At 50.7% G+C, this 19234-nt stretch overlaps 1 protein-coding gene across 15 annotated transcripts in view; it reads left to right on the top strand.

The window, feature by feature from the left end:
- Nucleotides 1-19234, top strand: part of TPM3 (tropomyosin 3) — a gene marked incomplete at its 3' end in the record, with an annotated part of 78162 nt that overhangs the window by 8032 nt on the left and 50896 nt on the right. For 4 of the 15 annotated variants that reach the window (XM_081891877.1, XM_081891879.1, XM_081891866.1 and 1 more), the window contains exon 1: nucleotides 8720-8938. The exons of 5 other annotated variants lie outside the window; for them this stretch is intronic. In XM_081891877.1, the coding sequence (XP_081748003.1) occupies nucleotides 8807-8938 (132 nt within the window). In that variant the 5' untranslated portion in view covers nucleotides 8720-8806. Of the gene's footprint in view, nucleotides 1-8718; nucleotides 8939-19234 lie in introns of those variants that run through there. 6 more of the 15 variants (XR_014163489.1, XM_081891874.1, XM_081891875.1 and 3 more) reach the window with 2 other exon arrangements.

The raw sequence follows: 19234 nt of genomic DNA, 5'->3' as shown, positions 1-19234 counted from the left end.
CAAATCGACCCGGAAGCCACACAGTGCAAGGGTGCGAAATGAGCTGGCAAGGAGATTGACCTCCCCCTCCCCCCCCCATTTCCCGGCCTCTTGACAGGAAAGGCAGAAAGTGTGGGGAGCGGAGAGCGAGGGAAAAGGAAACACTCGGGTTCTGAAAATAACCTTATCTTTTCCAGCAAACGTTGCGGTTAGGCTCACCAAACCGCTGCTGACTTTTGCACAACGCCAGGAGCTACCCGGAGAACCAACTGTCCCTGGCTGGGTCTTTCCCCAGCAATGGCTCTGCTTAAAAACTCAAACACAGCTCCATGGTTGCCCACAGTGCTTAACTTACCATCTAACATTGTGAACACTATTAGTATCATCAACAGCTGCTCGCCTGTGGCAACCGACGAGAGAAGCAGGCAGGTATTTGCCAAAGAGAGCCTCCTTCGCTTTCTTTTAGAGCAGGGGGTGGGGAATCTCATCTGTGGCCCTTCAGGCTACTCCATCTGGCCCTCGGGAAACTCCCCAGGCCATAGCACCCTCACGAGCTCAGCTCTGCAGCCTCCCTGAGTGTTTTAGCCTGGGTGGAGCGTGTCCTTGAACTCTGGTAGTGCTCCCAATTGCCCAGAGGCATGCAGGTGTATATGTACCTCTGAGTTTTGCATGGCTGAAACATATGGAGTCTGTTGTCATATCCATCGATCTTTGAGGAGTCCAGCAATGTCTGGAGGGCACCAGGTTGGGGATGCTCCTTTCCCATTTTCTCATAATCTCTGTCCTAAACTAACGGGAAGGGATGCAGCTCAGCAGTAGAGCATTTGCAGGATCAAACCCTGTCATCTCCAGGGACTCTCAATTTGAAGACTGGGACAGCCAGTGCCAGTTTGTAGACCAGGGGTGGGGAATCACAAGCCTGGGGGGCAAATGCGGCCCTCCAGGCCTCCCTATCTGGCCCTGTTTCACCCGCCTGCCCTGAGCATTTTTGCCTGGCTGGGACATGTCCTTGAACTCCGATCCTGCTTTTCCACACAGAGGACAGAGAGGGGTGTGTGACTATGTGTACAAACCGGCCTACTTCTGCCTCTGGCCCTGCCCCCTGCCGGCATGTGGCCCTTGGAAAGTTCCCCATAAGGGGAATGTGGCCCTTGGGAACCAGCATGCCTGCTGTTGACAATATCGAGGTAGATGAACTGATGGCCCCGGTTTGCATCAGGCAGTTCCTGTAAATGGGGAGCTGGACAGAGAACGTTGCCTGCCCAGGTCATCGAGAAATTCTCCTTAAAAGTGGATTATCTCCTGCAAAGGATGCAACTGGAAACTTTGAGTCACTTGCGCCTTAGGAAAGGGTTTTGCCTCAAATCTGACCCAAGATTGACAGGCGGGACTTTGGGATAAGTGGAAACCCAACCGGCCTTCTCCCGCTAATGGCCGGGGAAGAGCTGGGAAAGTTATGCAGTTCCCCGCCAGCCTGCCCCACACTCCCTATTCCCTGCATTGTTGGTGGCAGTCTCTAGGAAAACAATGGCGTCGAGTTTCTCCCCGAGCGAAGGTTGGCCCCATCCGTCAAGCGGCTAAGGGCTGTCAGCGCCTGGAGCAGCTGCCGCTTGGCATTCGGAGGGGATTATCTGTACAGATTTATCGCCTATGGGAGGGGGGGAATTGACGGACATTTGAGCTTTTGCCACCTCCTGCCACCTATCGCTTCCTTTTCTGGATCCTACTCGGTAGAACAGAGTAAGAACCAGGGATTTTTTTCCCCCAGCCGGAGCTCAGGTATGGTACGTCTCAGGTGGGTGCCGTTGCCATTCTAAGAGAACAAGGGATAAGTTCGTGGTGAGCTCTGGCACCTCTTTTTCTAGAAAAATAGCACTGGGAAGAACGTAAGAGGAGCCCTGCTAGAGTGTGACACTGGTTAGCATCCTGTGGCCAGATTCTTTCAGGAAGTTCACGGGACTACTGATATATGCTGCTCATCTGATTGGGTTGCTGCTCCTGGCGGCTTCCAACAATATATTAAAACACACACAAAAATCTAACATTAAAAACTTCCCAAAACAGGGCTGCCTACGGTTTTGATCTATGGGCTACTTTTTAAATAAGCTGCATTTTAAATTGCATTTTAACTTGTATTTTAAATTGTTTCCCCCCCCCTATTATGTTTTTACTGTAATTTTACTGGTGTTAGCCCCCTGAACCTGGCTCGGGCCAGGGAGGGCAGGGTATAAATAAAAATTATTATTGTTATGATTATTATTATTATTCAGATGTCTTCTAAAAGTCAGATAGTTGCTTATCTCCTTGAAATCTGATGGGAGGCGTTCCATAGGGCAGGCGCCACTACCGAGAAGGCCCTCCGCCTGGTTCCCTGTAACTTCGCTTTTCGCAGTGAGGGAACCGCCAGAAGGCCCTTGACGCTGTACCTCAGTGTCTGGGCAGAACGATGGGGGTGGAGACGCTCCTTCAGTTATACTGGGCTGAGGCCGTTCAGGGTTTTAAAGGTCAGCACCAACACCTTGAACTGGGCTCAGAAACATACTGGGAGCCCATGTAGATCCTTTAGGACCAGAGTTATAAAGTCCCAGTGGCCGCTCCCAGTCACCAGTCTGACAGCCGCATTCTGGATTAGTTTTCGTTTCCGAGTCACCTTCAAAGGTAGCATGAAGGCAAGAGCACTCCCTCATGGTAACCTATATTCATATAAACATACAGAGATAAGGATTGGACCCTGCCCTGACATCCCAGAAAGCCACCGCCAGTAAGTGGAGACAGTTGGAGCTAGATGAACCAATGGTTTGACTAGGGTGACTTTTTATGTTCTCTATCAGAAGTTAGGGAGTTAGAGAGTGGAGGGATGGCCCTTTCTCCAAATTAAATTTGGACACATCTAACACAAGAAGGGGACACCGGTGGCGCTGTGGTTTAAACCACACAGCCTAGGACTTGCCGATCAGAAGGTCGGCGGTTCGAATCCCCATGACGGGGTGAGCTCCCGTTGCTCGGTCCCTGCTCCTGCCAACCTAGCAGTTGGAAAGCACGTCAAAGTGCAAGTAGATAAATAGGTACCACTCCAGCGGGAAGGTAAACGGCATTTCCGTGCACTGCTGTGGTTCGCCAGAAGTGGCTTAGTCATGCTGGCCACATGACTGTACACCAGCTCCCTCAGCCAATAAAGCGAGATGAACACCGCAACCCCAGAGTCGGCCACGACTGGACCTAATGGTCAGGGGTTCCTTTACCTTTACCTTTAACATAAGAAGATCCTGGCTGGTGAAACAGGCCAATGGTCCATCTAGTCTTGCATCCTTGTTCTCACAGCAACCAACCAGATGCCCCAATGAGGAGCCCAAAAGCAGGACTTGAGCACAAGAGCAACTCTCCCTTCCTGTATTTTGCCTCTGACTTTGGAAGCAGAACATAGTCATCAGGCTTTGTAGCCACCGATAGCCTCACTATTCTCCATGGATTTGTCTAATCCTCGTTGAAAGCCATCCAAGCTGGTGGCTGCCAGTGGATGAGAAAGTGTATGATGCAGCACTGGGCAAATTTTAGGGGGTAATTTGTGCCTCAGGGCTGCATCCCTGCATGGGTGACCTTCTACTGGCCCAAGGTCACCCAGTGAGTTTCATGACTGAGCAGGGATTTAAACCCTGGTCTATCCCAGGGTCTAGTCCAGGGGTCAGCAAACATTTTAGCAGGGGGCCGGTCCACTGTCCCTCAGATCTTGTGGGGGGCCAGACTATATTTTTTGGGGGGGGAGGAAAATGAACGAATTCCTTTGCCCCACAAATAACCCAGAGATGCATTTTAAATAAAAGCACACACTCTACTCATGCAAAAACACCAGGCAGGCCCCACAAAGAACCCAGAGGTGCATTTTAAATAAAAGGACACATTCTACTCATGTAAAAAATGCAGATTCCCCGACTGTCTCTGGGACGAATTGAGAAGGCGATTGGGCCACATCCGGCCCCCAGGCCTTAGTTTGCCTACCCATGGCCTAGTCCAACACTCAAACTGCTACTGCCCACTGGCTCATCACTGACGACGCAACAGCAGTGCATCTGTAGCAGATTTATTCTGGATCACAGATCCTGCAAGTGCCTCCATTTTCCAGGGACAGTTCCAGATTTACAGACGCTGTCCCAGTTTTTTATTTGATCCCAGAATGTCCCACCTTTCCTTAGGATGGCCCTAATTTCATCGGAGAAATGTTGGAGGGTATGGAGTTATGCAACCCCTGAGCCTTTAGAAAACATCTGAATGCCGTATAGAGATTTTTTTTTTTAATTTGAAAAATATTTTTATATATGTTGGAAGCCGCCCAGAGTGGCTGCGGCAACCCAGTTGAGTATAAATAACAAAAGTATTATGATTATTATCATTGTGGAATAGGACGTCCCTATTTTCATTGGAGAAATGTTGGAGGGTATGGGATCATCTCCACATCGTTCTGCTTTATTAGTTGTTCTGAGATGCTTCCACATTATCTTCAGGTTGGGGGTGCTTTTACTGTAGCCAGAATATTTGTGGTACAGTATAAAGATGTGGGTGGCGCTGTGGGTTAAACTACAAAGCCTAGGACTTGCCGATCGGAAGGTCGGCGGTTCGAATCCCCGTGACGGGGTGAGCTCCCGTTGCTCGGTCCCTGCTCCTGCCAACCTAGCAGTTCGAAAGCACGTCAAAGTGCAAGTAGATAAATAGGTACCTCTCCAGCGGGAAGGTAAATGGCGTTTCCGTGCGCTGCTCTGGTTCACCAGAAGCGGCTTAGTCATGCTGGCCACATGACCCGGAAGCTGTACGCCGGCTCCCTCGGCCAATAAAGCGAGATGAGCGTCGCAACCCGAGAGTCAGCCACGAATGGACCTAATGGTCAGAGGTCCCTTTACCTTTACCTATAAAAATGTAGAGGATTTCAGCACGATGGTATGGAACCCATTGGAAACAAAGCAGTGTGTCCACACCAAAACTCTTGCAGGGGACGAATAGTTTTGAAAGCGGGATCACGCATGACTGCTGCGATAGCATCATGAGCACAAATACTAATGAATGCACAATGAACAGGACAGGAGGGGTCTCAGATCACGGATTCCCCCTCCACCTTGATTCGGCTAGTTCCTGCCTCCCCACATGTGCCCAGCAGAGGGGGCCAGAGAACACATCCCTTTCTCCGCAGTTATTGAGGAAAAAGTCCTTCAATCCCATTAAGTGGTCCAGGAATTTAAATATGGAGTGCTTGGGCTGGTGGGGTTTTGTTCTCTGAGATCTGCTGTGCAGTACTGGCTGGCTGTCAACACATGGGAGGAAGGCCCAAGAAGAAACATTAGCTGCGAGTTTCTGGAGCGGCCTAACCACTTAGACGCCCCATAGGGGGGCTCCAGGAGGGTGAGAGTAACCTCAGAAGCCGGGCCTCGGTGCCAAGGAATGCTCAGCACTCCTTGGGTGCTAATTGCAAAGTCAGGATCGGTATGCTGACCCTGCTGGAAGGAGGAAGGAGGAAGGAGTGACGGGTGCCAAAAAGGCTTTGCGGGAGAGATTCCCGAGACTTCCTCCAACCGACTCCAGATGGCTGCTCATCCCCCAGGCCGATTTACGGCTGAAGGGCTAAATTGAGACGCTGTGGGGGTGGAGAGAGGCAGATACCTCAAGGAAGGAATGCTATGTGCCCCCCACACTTATACCCCTGAAGGCTTTGTTAGCTAAGGGCTGACCTTTTAGAAAACGAAATAAAACCAAAATTCTGCATCACTATTGCATGCTCAGCAACAATAGTTGAATTCTGCGCCCTGGGTATGTTATGCAAATGTGATTTGCACAATTTGATCTATTTTGCATAACTTATTCTGATTTTTTTCCCCAAAGCTACTATTGCATAATTACCCCCCTCCCCTTTTCTGGTATAGTGGAGAAGTTGCAAGGAGCTATATGAAGCGCTGGCCTCTGACATCTGGGACTCTTCAGGTTCAAACCCACCATTTCCCCCAAGCAGATCTTCACAGAATAATAAGGACTAGTAACTTTTTAAAACTTTTTTTTAAAAAGTTCCAAGGAAGGTGAATCTTGCTCCTTCATTGTCAGAGGCAGCGTGCCTCTGGATTACCACGTGTTGGAAACAGAAGGAGGGTATTATTTGTAGTTTCCAAGTCACCTTCAAAGGTAGCCCCATGTAGAGCACATTGCAGTAGTCCAAGTGGGACATAACCAGAGCCGGTGTACCAGATGGAGTGGGTAGACAGCTGCCTTGGACTCAGAAATGACCTGCGCCTCCAAAATTACTCTCGGGCTGCACATTTGGTCATTTAGGGGCAGTGTTAACCTATTCAGGACCAGGGAATCCTCCCCCCCCCCTTGTCTCTCCCCTGTCCCCTGGAAACAGTGTTTCTGTCTTGTCGGGATTCAACCTCAATCTGTTAGATGGTACCAGTGGCTTGACTAGTCCATCTAGCACTTTGTGTGCTCCTATTTAAATCAGCCTTTCTCTTGGAACGATAAGGACTAGAATCTTGCTTTATTTATGGAGGGAAAGACCATAATTCAGTGGTGCGTCAAGACCCCCAGGTTCAGTCTCTAGCATCTCATGGTAGGGGTGGGGAAGACTCCTGTGTGAAACCCCAGAAAACTGCTGCTAGGCATTACAATGAATGTAACATAGCTTCCTACGTTGCTTCAATGGCTGCTAGCTCTGATGGCTATGCCATTCTTCTGCAGTAAGGCTTCTGACTGCCAGTCAGAGGGGGACTGGCTCTTGTGTGTGGGTCTTGCTTGTGGGTTACCCATTGAGACCATCCATCTGGATGGCCACTGTGATGGATGATGGACTACGTGGAACACTTGCCCAATCCAGTAGGTTCTTCTTATGGTTCCAACGGTGGAGGCCTAGACAGACGTTTGGCCTGATCCAACAGAACTTTTTACCTTCTCAGGTTCTTATTCACAAATCCATTCCCATCCTCAAGATACTGAATCTGGATTTTGAAACGGGAGTGTCACCCGGCTGTTTATTTCGTGTTTCATTTCAGTCTTGCGCCTGGAGACAGCAGTGGGATCAAGCCTGCGCCGTTCCTGTTTGCTGAAACGAAAACTCTCCTTATTAGTTCTCAGCCAGGAAAGGCCTGCAGAGTTTGATAAGGGTGCTTCTACACAACTATTTCTAACTAGCAGGGCGGACAGCGTGCTCTAAAACCGGCTGCATCGCCTTGTTCCAAGGGAAACGGCATAGAAATTAGAGCTGGATGTTCCCGCGGTGCCTTGACGCACCAGCCAAATGCCATTTGGTCAAATATGTGTAACCCACAGCCATATCTGGCAGCAAAGCCATCTGGAAACTAGAGTCTCAGATCTTCCATTGATCAGGGAAAGGGGGAGCAGGCTTGAAAGAGGGCGATGTATGTGTGTGCATGCGTGCGTGAGCGAGCGAGAAGAAAGACCTCACTGGAATGGAATGTTTCCCAGCCTTGCTTCATCTCCCAGTAAAAACCCCAGATGCTGCTTTGCAAAGGTTGAGTTTGGATCTCTCGTGCCCATATATGTACCTAGTTGTCCTTGCAGTCTTCAGGCCTAGGTTCCTAACTCCCCACCCCCTTCTTTTATGGTAGCAGATTTGCCAACATGCAGGAGTGGATGGGAAAGGTCAGAGGAATTAGTAAGGCCAAAAAGCTTTTTTTAAAAAACTGTGTGTGTGTGTGATGGTTAGCACATCATGCTTTGGGAGAATGGTTGGGCTGAAGCCTGTTAGGGATGGGGAAGAAATGAAATTCAGTTCGCGTTTAAGCACTGTAACTCGTGGGTGTCCAACGAAGCTAAATGCTGGGAGATTTGGGACAGATAAAAGGAAGGGGCTTCTTCAAATGGCACTGGGATTTGCTTTTGCAGGAGGCAGTGACAGCTACCAACTTGGATGGCTTTTAAAGGGGATTGGACAAATCCATGCCGGTGGCTACCAGCCACAATGGCTCGGCACTGCCTCCATGTTCGCTGCAAACTGCCGCAGGGGAGAATGCTTTTGTGGTTCTGGGTTTGCCACAGCAACTCTTCAGCCAATCTGAGAACAGGATGCAGGACTCGGTGGGCTTTTGGCTGGATCCAGCAGGCCTTTCTTATGTTCTTAGGCTTTCCAGGCTGGTGTAGTTCGTGAATGGTAATCGTAGGAATGCTTTGAGGTCTACGACACGGCTGGGCCGCCCAGATGGGCTTCCAACTTGCTCCGGCCCCTATTTTTCCTTGGAAGCAAAACCCCATGGATTTCAGCGGCAAGCCTCCATAAGGGCTGGCCAGTGTGAGGAGAGCATGGACCGCCGGCCTGATCCGGCAGCTAGACACTTCTGAGGTGCATCTGCAGTATGCAGGCTTCACTGGGATGGGCCCTTCACAGGCAGGGCGACCCCCATTGCTTTTCAACCGGCCTGCAAAGGGGGCTGGGAGGGTTCTCTTGCCTCCCACCCTCCCTTGCAAAGGGGCCAGCCCCACTGGAGGAGCTCCCACTGCTTTTCCCCTTTGTTGGTGGGGCTGGCGGTGGGTGTGGCGGAGCGAATGGAGAAGGATGCTGAGGTTTCTCTTTTTTTTCTTTTTTTAACCGAGACTGGCTTGGCGGCCTGCTCCGGTTGCCATGGCAACCCTGCAGCTGGAGCTAGAGCCGGGCAGGGAGGCGGCGGCCCCGCCTTCATCCGGGGCCTTAGGCGGCCGCGTGACGTCACCGAGAAGGCGGGAGGGGGCGCCGCCTCCCGGGTATTTCAGGGCGGGGCGCGGGGGCTGTCGGGAGCGGCGGCGCGGACGGAGTGGAGAGCAGGGGCGGGCCGGGGCAGGAGAAGCAGGCAAGTCTGTGGCCATGGCCGGGGCGACCACCATCGAGGCGGTGAAGCGCAAGATCCAGGTGCTGCAGCAGCACGCCGACGAGGCCGACGAGCGAGCCGAGAGGCTGCAGAGGGAGGCGGAGGCCGAGCGCCGCGCCCGGGAGCAGGTAGGACGAGGGGGCGCCTCGGGGGGACGGGCGGGCCGGGGCCAGGGTGGGCAGCAGCTGCTACCCAGAACCCTTTGCGCTTGGCCACTCTCCCAGAAGCCTCTGCGCTTGGCCAAAGTGGCTCTCAAGCCTTGCCCTGCCCTTTAGGCCACCAGCAGGATTAATTCGGAGGCCCGTCTCAGCCCTACTGAGTTTCCCTTAGAGAGGACCCCACTGAAATTTAGCCATGTTCCTTCTCCATCAGTGGTTCTTCTTCGAGTAAGGGACGCGGGTGGTACTGTGGTCTAAACCATTGCTCGGTCCCTGCTCCTGCCCGCCTAGCAGTTCGAAAGCACGTCAAAGTGCAAGTAGATAAATAGGTACCACTCTGGCGGGAAGGTAAATGGTGCTTCCATGCGCTGCTCTGGTTCGCCAGAAGCAGCTTAGTCATGCTGGCCACATGACCCAGAAGCTGTACGCCGGCTCCCTCGGCCAATAAAGCGAGATGAACGTCGCAACCCCAGAGTCTGTCACGATTGGACCTAATGGTCAGGGGTCCCTTTACCCTTTACCTTCTCCATCAATGGTTCTTCTTTGAGTAAGGGACACGTGTTGTGCTGTGGTCTAAACCACAGAGCCTCGGACTTGCCGATCAGAAGGTTGGCGGTTCGAATCCCTGCGACGGGGTGAGATCCCGTTGCTTGGTCCCTGCTCCTGCCAACCTAGCAGTTCAAAAGCACATCAAAGCACAAGTAGATAAATAGGTACCACTCCGGCGGGAAGGTAAATGGCATTTCCGTGCGCTGCTCTGGTTCACCAAAAGCGGCTTAGTCATGCTGGCCACATGACCCAGAAGCTGTACAGCGGCTCCCTCAGCCTATAGAGCAAGATGAGTACCGCAACCCCAGAGTTGGCCATGACTGGACCTAATGGTCAGGGGTCCCTTTACCTTTAAGGCATTGGGCATGGGCTCCAGGTTTCCCACGGTGATGCAGCTGGAGACCCTGTAAGGGTTGGGCTTGAGTATCAATTGTCTTCTGCGCCTCGTCCTCTGGGGGTAGGCTGCTCCTACGCATGGGTGCTCTGTTAGGGGAACATCAGAAGCTGCCTCCTACTGAGCCATTGGTCCATCTAGCTCAGTGTTGTCTACACCGAAGGGCGGCAGATTTCGGGCAGGGAGTCTTTTGTGACCTCACCTGGAGGTGCCTGTTGGGGTTTGAACCTGGGACCTTCTGCATGCAAGGCAGACGCTCTGCCGCTGAGCCACAGCTCTGCTCGTAAGAAGATCTGTTCTGGATTGGGCCATGGATCCATTTAACTCTGCATCCTTCCCGTCCACCCATCTTGCCTCTGCAGCTCCTCATCAGATGCTTTGCAGGAAACTCCGAGGCCTTCTCCTAACATGTGAACCCCAAAAAGCCTTATGAACAAGCCTACTGCGTCTGATCCTGTTAGCTGGCACATAGTCAATATGGCTAGTGGCTATTGCTAGCCTTATTCTCCACGAACTCCTCTATTTTTGTTTTCAAGTTGGTGGGCGTTGCTGCATCTTGTGGCAGCAGATTTCCTACTGAGCGAAATAACTCCTTCATTTGGGCTGTCCTGAATCTCTCCAGCTTCATTGACTGATACTCCCTCCCCAGATTCTAGGATTAGCTTTCTTCCCTATCCATTTTCTCCACACCGTATATGTAATCTTAGCACCTCTGCCATAAACCCCTCCTTTAAAAGCCCCAGATGTTTTAGGCTTTCCTCACATAGGGAAGTAGCTCAGTGGTCTTGCCAGGAAACTAAAATGGAGCCATCACACGTACGAAAGCCTGAGAAGAGCTTTTGTTGGGCCACTCCAGAGAGATCCCATCAGCCAGCTGTGGCTCTTGCAGGATGCCTCTGGGGAGCCTTTAAGTGAGGGGTTGATGAAGGCAAGAGTTCCTTTCCAGTTGTTGTTTTTTTAATCCCCTAGCGACTGGTGTTTTAAAAAACTTCTTGGTGGTATTCTGCCTTGAAACGTGGGATGCTCCTATTTAACCATTGCGGCTGTGAGCTGCGCAGTATAAGACTCCCACTGGATTGGGTAGAAAGTCTAGCATCCAAACAGTGGTATGGTCCCCTGTCGTCTTCCCTCTTGGTCTCGTAATTAGCTGCTTCTAGAAGCCCCTTACCAAGGAGGAAAGTGATGCAGGTTTACTGCTCCCTGAACACTAGGCAGCCTGTGACTATCAGAACATACAGCCTGCTGGATCCAACCAGGGGCCCATCTGCCCCAGTATCTTGTCTTCTCAGTGGTCAACCAGATGCCTGTGGGACCCCGCAAACAGCCCCTGAGGACAAGAGCCACTCTCCCCTCCTGTGGTTTCCACCAAGTGGTTTTCAGAAGCATTGCTGCCTTCCAAGTGTGCAGGCAGAGCATAGCCGTTGTGTTTAGTAGCCATCAACAGCCCTGTCCTCTGCGAATGTGCCTAATGCTCTTTTAAAGCAGTCTAGGTTGGTGGCTGGCACTGCCTCCTGTGGGAGCGGGTTCCATAGTTTTAACTATGCACTGCCATGGTGGTTACATTCTTGGTCATCGTCTTTCTCAAGAACGTAAGGACTGTTGTGTCTGATCAGAGCACAGTCCCAATTGGAAAGGTCACAAGTGAATGGTGAAGGTGATGGCAACCGCCCGCCCCCCCCCCCCACATTGCTCATTTTCAGCCTTTTGGTGTTCGGAAACAAACTGCCTTTGAGCTTGGAGGTTCTGTATGGAGCTGTCCTGCCTCTTTCTTCCAGAAGAACCGTATTGGGTTAGGCCGAGGCTCCTTCCTGCCCAGCATCTCGTTTCCTGTGATGGACGCTGGATAGATCCTGCCAGGCAATCCAGAGAAGGCCACTGCTTGCCTTTTGTTCCTGGTGCCTGATATTTATGGGTAGACTGCCTCTGCACCTGGAGGTTCTGTTTTGCTGTAGGGCAGCTCTTCTCTCTTTTCCTCCCTGTCACTCTGATGTATAGTGCAAAGGTATACTAGGAAGCCCCGAAGCAGGGCGTGGCAAGAACAGCCCCTTCTCATTCTCCCAAGCAGGGACAAGGAGACTCTCTTATTAAAAAGCTTGCGATGTTACATCTTGTTGTGAACCCCGTGCCTCTTAATTATATCGTGCGTGAAGATCAGAAGCTGCAAAATGCCTAGGTTTGCAGGGGAGGGGTTGGGTCTCTCGGCCAGATGGACAGAGCAGCTCCAGGAGAGAATTGTGGGTGAATTGAGGCCAATGGTGCCCAGCATCAACCTTGCTGAGCGTAAGGGTGGGCCCACAACTTGGCAGCAGAGCTCTTCCTTTGCTCTTCCTCCATGGTACCTGAATGCCAGTTTCTGGAACCCACAAGAGCGTGTGTGTGTGTGTGTGTGTGCTCGGTTAGTTCCTGGCTGCAGGGTTCCCCACAGGCATCTAGGCGGCCTCTGCAAGGATGCTGGACTAAATGGGGCTTTGGCCCTGATCCAGCAGGCACTTATGAGGTTGGAATCCTGGCGTTTCCAGTTGAAAAGCGCCAGGTAGCAGAGGCTGGGGAAGACTTTGAGTGCGGGGAAACCCCAGAGCGCTGTTGCAAGGCACCCGGTTCTATATAAGGCAGAGACTTTGAGAAAAGAACATAAAGTTACCCCGTCCTTTCTTATTCTGGGAGCCTTGAATAGGCAGTAGATTATGGATGAGGAACCTCTGGCTTCTCCTCTTGTTGCTCCAGTGCCACGCCCCTGTCCAGTCTGATCTGGCGACCCTCCCTGGCTTCTTTACCCTGCTGAAAATGTGTCCTTAAATGGTGATCGTTCTTACTGGCTTGGTTGGAGAGAGATGTATAGGTGCATGTTTAGAAACCTCTCAATTTTGTGTGCAAAGCTGTCCATTTTGACCCGTTGCCCTGGCCACTACTGGGGTGTGGTCCCTGGAAGATTCCCCATGTGGGGATATGGCCCTTGGGCTCAGAAATGCACCCCCCTGCAAATAGGAACCAGAAGAGACCACAAGTCCTATCCTTAGTGGGGCATAGGTTTGGTGGGGAATAATGTGTGGTGCAAACCAGTGAGGAATTCTGGGTAGATGCTGGGGTGTGTCTGTGTTTTTTTCCATAGTGTGTGTGTGTGTGATCTTTCTTTTTGAGTGCCTAAATGCATTGCTTAAGGTAGCTATCAATAATAGAATACAAGAAAGTAACCCCCCCAAAAAAACCCCTCAATTATTATCAGAGGGCTGTAGACCTATTGGAAAGAATGAGCTCTATGTAGTCATGTTCATTCACTTGAATGGGTCTACTCTTAGTAGGGTTGGCATGGAATACAATCCATGAACACGTGGGGCAGATAAAAGGCTTCCCGTCTTTTTTCCTTCTTTAAACACCTTCCTGTTTGTACAGACATTTGACTTTAAGTTGGGTTTTTTTTTAATCAAGCAACCCACACTACCCATAAATGGATATGAAAATACAAAGCGACAAGCCGTTGCTTAGAGGCTTACACAGCAATGCCGAAGGATAGTCTTTGTTAAGTTCTGTATCAATATTTGCTTTCCTTCCCCATTCCTGAGTTTGCCTGCAGGGCAGAACATCAGTAGCCAGTTGGGGGGCGGGGAGGCAGGGGGAAATATTAGGGCTGGCCTGGGGCAAGGTTTTCTGGTGGCACGATGTGGGACGGTGGGCTGTAATCCTTCAGGGCTGCTCCCCTTTTGTGCTTCAGCTTCGTGAGTCTTGGATAAAGGGCCTCTGAGAGTGAGGCCAAGGGGTCTCGCCACCATAGATCTCCTTTGAAAGGCGTTTCCCGGAAAGCCGCCTCCAAGTGGGATCTCCTGGACGCAGTGGGGTGGCCCTTCAGCTTCCTGCTCAGGAAATGAGGCAGTTTAGGCTGCTGGGGGGAGAGGCAGGCTTCGGCCACGGCTGCTGGAGGGAATTGTGATCGCTGGTAAAAGCTGGGCAGTGCTCTGGATCTTGCAGAGATAGCTTATCCAGACCTGCGCCTCCCCCCCCCCCCGGCTCTGACATAGATTGATCCATTCGCAGAACTCCCCCGTGGTGTGTAGTTCAGCCCTTCACTTGGCCTGGCACCCCTCCAGATATTGTGGACTCCAACTCCCAGCAGCCCCAGCAGCAGCCATTATGGGCAGTGATGGCCAGGGCCAGGGCTGATTCTTTTCTTCAGTTTGCTTGGAAGCAAACGCTGCTAAGTTCAGTGGGTGCAGCCTGCTGCACTTCTAGATGTTTTGGACTTTGCCCTGGCCAGCATGGCTGTGCTGGCTGGGGCTGATGGGACTTGTAGTCCAAAACATGGCAAGGGGCGTTAGGTTGGTGAAAGCTGCCATAATAGGTGGCTGAAGAATCTGGTTGCTTTTCTGGAGTGGGGCACTTTTAGAACACGATATCAAGGCTGACCAGCTTTGTGTCCCTTGAATCCAAAAGCAAGGGGTCATCTTCCCCTGGCAATCTCTGCTTTGCCTCCATGATGATGGGTGGAGGCTGCAATGGGTGAGTATCCTCTAGGGCAGCGGTTCTCAACCTGGGGATCCCCAGATGTTGTTGGACTACAACTCCCATCATCCCTGAGCTCTGGCCTTGCTAGCCAGGGGTGATGGGAGTTGTAGTCCAACAGCATCTGGGGACCCACAGGTTGAGAAAGGCTGCTCTAGGGGGTCCCTCCAGACTTGGGGGGGGGCATGTATTGTGCAACTTGTCATCGATGCTGCAGTAGTGCAATAGTGGTGGATTTACACCGAACCTCCTCAGAGGTCATTCTGCTGCATTGGTAGTCCTGCAATCTTTCCGCAATGTTGCCGTGTTCTTGTCATTTGGATGGGTGCAAGAAAAGTGGGAATCTCCCCCCCAAAAAAGCAATGGAATTGCAGAGTTGGAAGGGGTGTCTAGTCCAACGCCCCACAATCCCTGGCGCAGTTAGAATTTAGAGTTGAACGGATCATGAAGATCAACCAATTCTTTGCAGTGCAGGAATCTTTAGCCCTATGTGGGGCTCGAACTCATGAGCCATACCAACAGAGCTATCCCAGTCTCATCTGTGGCATGAAAAGTTACAGGGTTTGAGCAGGAAGCCATGGGTCGTGTCCCGATTGGAAATGAAGCAGTGTGCCTGCCCCTGAATTTTTGCGCATGCAAAACAGCATTGAAAGGCCCCATGATATTTCATTGGGAGCAGAGGGGCTGCAAACCCAGCCCTAACTCTTAACCTGACCTCTCTTGAGGAGCGAAAGAAGGCTCTGTGGGAGCTTCTGGTGAGCTTTCCTTCCCTCTCCCCCTTTTCCTTGAGAATGTAGATCACCCAAAGACGCAGATATTGGGTTGTCAGGATGAACGAGATATAAATCATTGGGTGATCTGTGTAGTTTTGCACCACAGGCCTGGGAGCCTTGGTTTTGCTCTGGGCCACAGCTGGCTGCTTTTGTTGGCTGATAGGGCAGCAAATGGCTGTGCCGGCTGGTACCAAGGCCTGCCTTGTCTCTTTGTCAGGGCTGCTGTTCAGGAAACCAGATACTGCTCACAGCTGGTTTCTAACACCAGATTATCTTCAAGGGTGCTTAGGTATTGGATCTAAAGTGCATCTGTCTTGCAGCATGAGACTCTCCTTAATTGCCTGCCCATCCCCTTTATTGCAGGCAATAATTTTTCTTCATGCTGGCCGCTTCCCCGTTGAATTTCTTAGTTCTTGCTGCTTGCTTGCATGCTCACTTCCCTTTTTTTTCTATAAGCTCAGATAAGTGCAAATGTATTTTGCAGAACCCAGTTTCCGCCTGCCTGGGAGCAATAAGGAAACAGATAGGGAACTGAATCTTTATCCCTCTGCTGTAAAAAAAAAAACTCCTTCTGGGGCATCGCTGGTCTGGCTTCAAAACACTGAGGGCAAGGAGCCTTGAGTTTAAAAAGTACAAATCTTGGTAGCTGAATTCAGGCAGTGTATGCTTAGTGTGAAGAAATCTCTCTCTAGCTGACACTTGTGACAAGAGGATGTCCTCCGTTTTGAAAATGTCGAAAGCCTGGCAAGGTCGGACATTTGTTGGCATGGGAGATAAGGCGATCTGTTAAGTGCTGCCTTTGAAATGAACAGACCCAGGTTAGTCACGTCCATCAGTTTCAATGAATCTGCTTGGAGTATAATGCTGGACATGCAACCATGTCTATAATAAAACCAACCCTACTGACTGTAGCTACAGAAGGATATGCAGATGTTTATAAACAGCTGGAGCTTAGTAACTCAAGACGCCAAGAAAGAGTTTAGGATCTCTGAAAGGAATTGACTGTATTTCTGTTGCCTGGAAGTGGCTCCTTTATAGCATGCTTGGGTTGTATTTTAAATATTTTAATATCCCTAAATTGGGTGACACAAATGCTTTTCAGATTAGAATTGATAAAATAATCCATTTCTGATTTGTGATATTAACATCTCAGCCCCTTTTCATAGATAACTGTGTAGTGTATATTGACGTGCAAATGAAAATCTGTTGTTTTTTTTAAAGGCTATCAATAGCTACTAGTCACGATGAATGTTTGCTGCTTCCAGGATTAAAGGCAGCATGACTCCAAATACCAGTTGCTGGGAAACGAAGGCAGGAGGGGGGTTATTGCCTTTATATCCTGCTTTGTGGACTTCCTGAATAAATCAGGCCGCTCTGGGGGAGCCAGGATGCTGGAATAGGTGGGCTTCCTGCCTCATTCCGAAGGGCCCCTTCCTATGTACTTCACATTCTTATGCCCCTTGGAACAGAAAGAAGGTGGAATAAGGTTCTCAGGCTTGGTCCATTTTTTAAGGTAATAGAATATGGTCCCATCTGCGCTGTACATTTTATTTATTTTGTAAGAGCTATATACCACTTGATTGTAAAAAAACAGAAACACCCTTAAAGCTATACATTTAAAGCAGGGTGATACTGCTTGGAGCAGTCATGGCTTTCCCCAAAGAATGCTGGGAGTTTTATAGTTTAAGAGTTGCTAGGAAAGGCTCCTTATTCCCCTCCCAGAGCTGCAATTCCCAGAGTGGTTTAGCAGCCAAACCCTCTTCCCAGGGATTATGGGAAATGTAGTTCTGTGACGTGAGCAGGCGGGATCCCCTAACAACTCTCAGCACACTAAAACTACGGTTCCCAGGATTCTTGGGGGGAAGCCACGGCCGTTTTAAAGCAGTATCGCGCCACTTTGCCTGGGCAGATGGAGCCTACGTCAGCAGGCTCAGCAAACATCTCGAGTCTTGCGTTGGCGCCTTGGACAAAATCCTGGGAGGTGGACGAGTAGCCACTTTTGAAATAAAAACACGGCTGTTAGGTGGAGACTCCCGTTGACTTTCAGAAGCCCTTCGCTTCTCTAGTCGCCTTTCTGAACCTCACGTGAAAACTCTTCCAAGTGTCCATAGGGACTAGAAACCTAAAAAAAAAAAGTTTAAATAGAGGCTGAGCTCATTTGGCATATTCTGCCCCTCTGTATATTTTTAGTGTTTTGGGGTGTGGGGTAGGTGGCAGCTGGAAACCAGATACCTGGCAAATGGATGCTGGTGCTTGGCTTTTCACCTGGGGCTACCTTAGAAACTGCTGCGGTAGGGCTGTTGTTGTTTTGGAATTGCAAGTCCCCGTTCCAGTTTGGAACAGGACTCTCAAGTTTCAAGCTCCTGCTTCTGTTGCTGTAACTGCAGCTTGTGTCGGCTGGGGCTTACAGGACTTGTAGTCCATAACATCTTATTTTTTGGGTGGGGGTGCACTTGGCTGGCCAAGGCTGAGCTTCAGCCCTAAAATCTCCCATCTCACCACCTGCCTGTGTCCATGCGATGCCTCGTTAATCGACTCTTGATCCTTGGCTTCCTGGCTAATTCATTGCAAGGATTGCTGAGCTAACCGGTCTGGATTAGCATCCGAGGCTTTAATACCCTTAAGAAAAAATCCTCCCTCTAAGTTTTTTTACCTCCAAGTTCTTAACTTGCTGAAGCTGGCACAGAGGCCTTTCTGTTCTCAAGTTGACTTCCCTCTTAGCGGATAAAAGTGTGAAATCCCCCCCCAAAAAGGTAGCTTTTAAACCACTTGGCACCCTCCAAAAAAACTAGGTAGTAAATGCATATAATCCATCTCTTTTTCTCTTTCCCCCCCCACCTCCCACTGGCTTCCTGGTCTGGGATGAGTCGCCTTGCTGGAAAAGTAACTTGTCAGCAGGTCTGTAGCCAAGAGGGGAGATTTATGGCATCTGAACAAGGGAGACAGCTAGTCTGGGGAAGGAGGCAGCTATCTGGCCATTTGCACACACCCCCACTAGCCTTCTTTTCAAGCTAGCTGAGAGCAGTCACCGGGAGATGCCTAACTTTGGTGAAATGACCGCAGGGGAGAGCCAAGGTTTGGCAGAAGACCACATAAATCTCCCGCGGGGTACGATAAGACATTGTTTATGAGTCTCCCCTTGTTTGTGGCTGCCAGTTCTGTTTGCAGGCCCAATTCAAGGTGCCCAATGTTAGTGTTTGGGGCCCCAAATATCTGAAAGACTGCCTTTTTACCTACAGACCCTCCCACATGTTAAGGGAACCCTCTTGGTGGTTCCGTGAACCTCAGAGGTTTGGGTGGTGGTGGTACAGCAGAGGACCTTCACTGTGGCGGCCCCCAAGTTGTGGAATTCCCTCTTCACTGTGGAACCAACTTTTGGTGAATGCTGAAGACGTACCTCTTTATCCTCATGTCTGAGAAGTGTTTTCAGGGCCTTATTTTAATTCAGTTTTTTAACTTTAAAAAATGTGATTTTTAGTTGTTGTAATATGCCTTGGGACATCCTGGTGAAGGGCAGGTAATAAATTTGATGATGATAGCAGAGTGAGTGGGGCATCCCTGACAGAACATGGCAAGTACCCTGATGAATCAAAGCCACAGGCCCTTCTAGTCTCACATCCTCTGTTCCCAGGCCATCAGTGTTCGAAATTAGTCAGGCGCATTTTGCACCTAGCTATCAGCAACTTGCGACCAAGTGAAGATGCCTGGGCACCAGAATGGCACCTGACATCTCCCCCTGACATCTCCATCCCTGGGGATCACTGGATCTTGACTGTTTTCGCACATTAGCAACACATCCTGCAGGACGCACCTAGATTTTTTTTGGGGGGGGGGAATCCCCCCCAGGTGTGGGGCATGGGCAGGGGAAGCCCGAGCTTCCCCTTCCCCCAGCCCCGAGAACGGGACCCAGAGCCATGCCGAAGCTGCGTGCAGGGCTGGAGGAGGGCTGGAGGAGGGGGAAGTCCTCCATCAGCCTTCTAACCAAGTCTGAGGACAGCGGGAAAGGCTCGCTGCGCCTCCCGCTGTCCCCCGAGTTTGTGGGGCTGGCGGTGGGGC

The sequence above is a fragment of the Podarcis melisellensis genome (assembly GCF_964234715.1).
Source record: "Podarcis melisellensis genome assembly, chromosome: 16".
NCBI classification, from domain to species: Eukaryota; Metazoa; Chordata; class Lepidosauria; order Squamata; family Lacertidae; genus Podarcis; species Podarcis melisellensis.
Note: the sequence above shows the minus strand (reverse complement) of the source record. Positions and strands in the feature narration are given on the sequence as shown.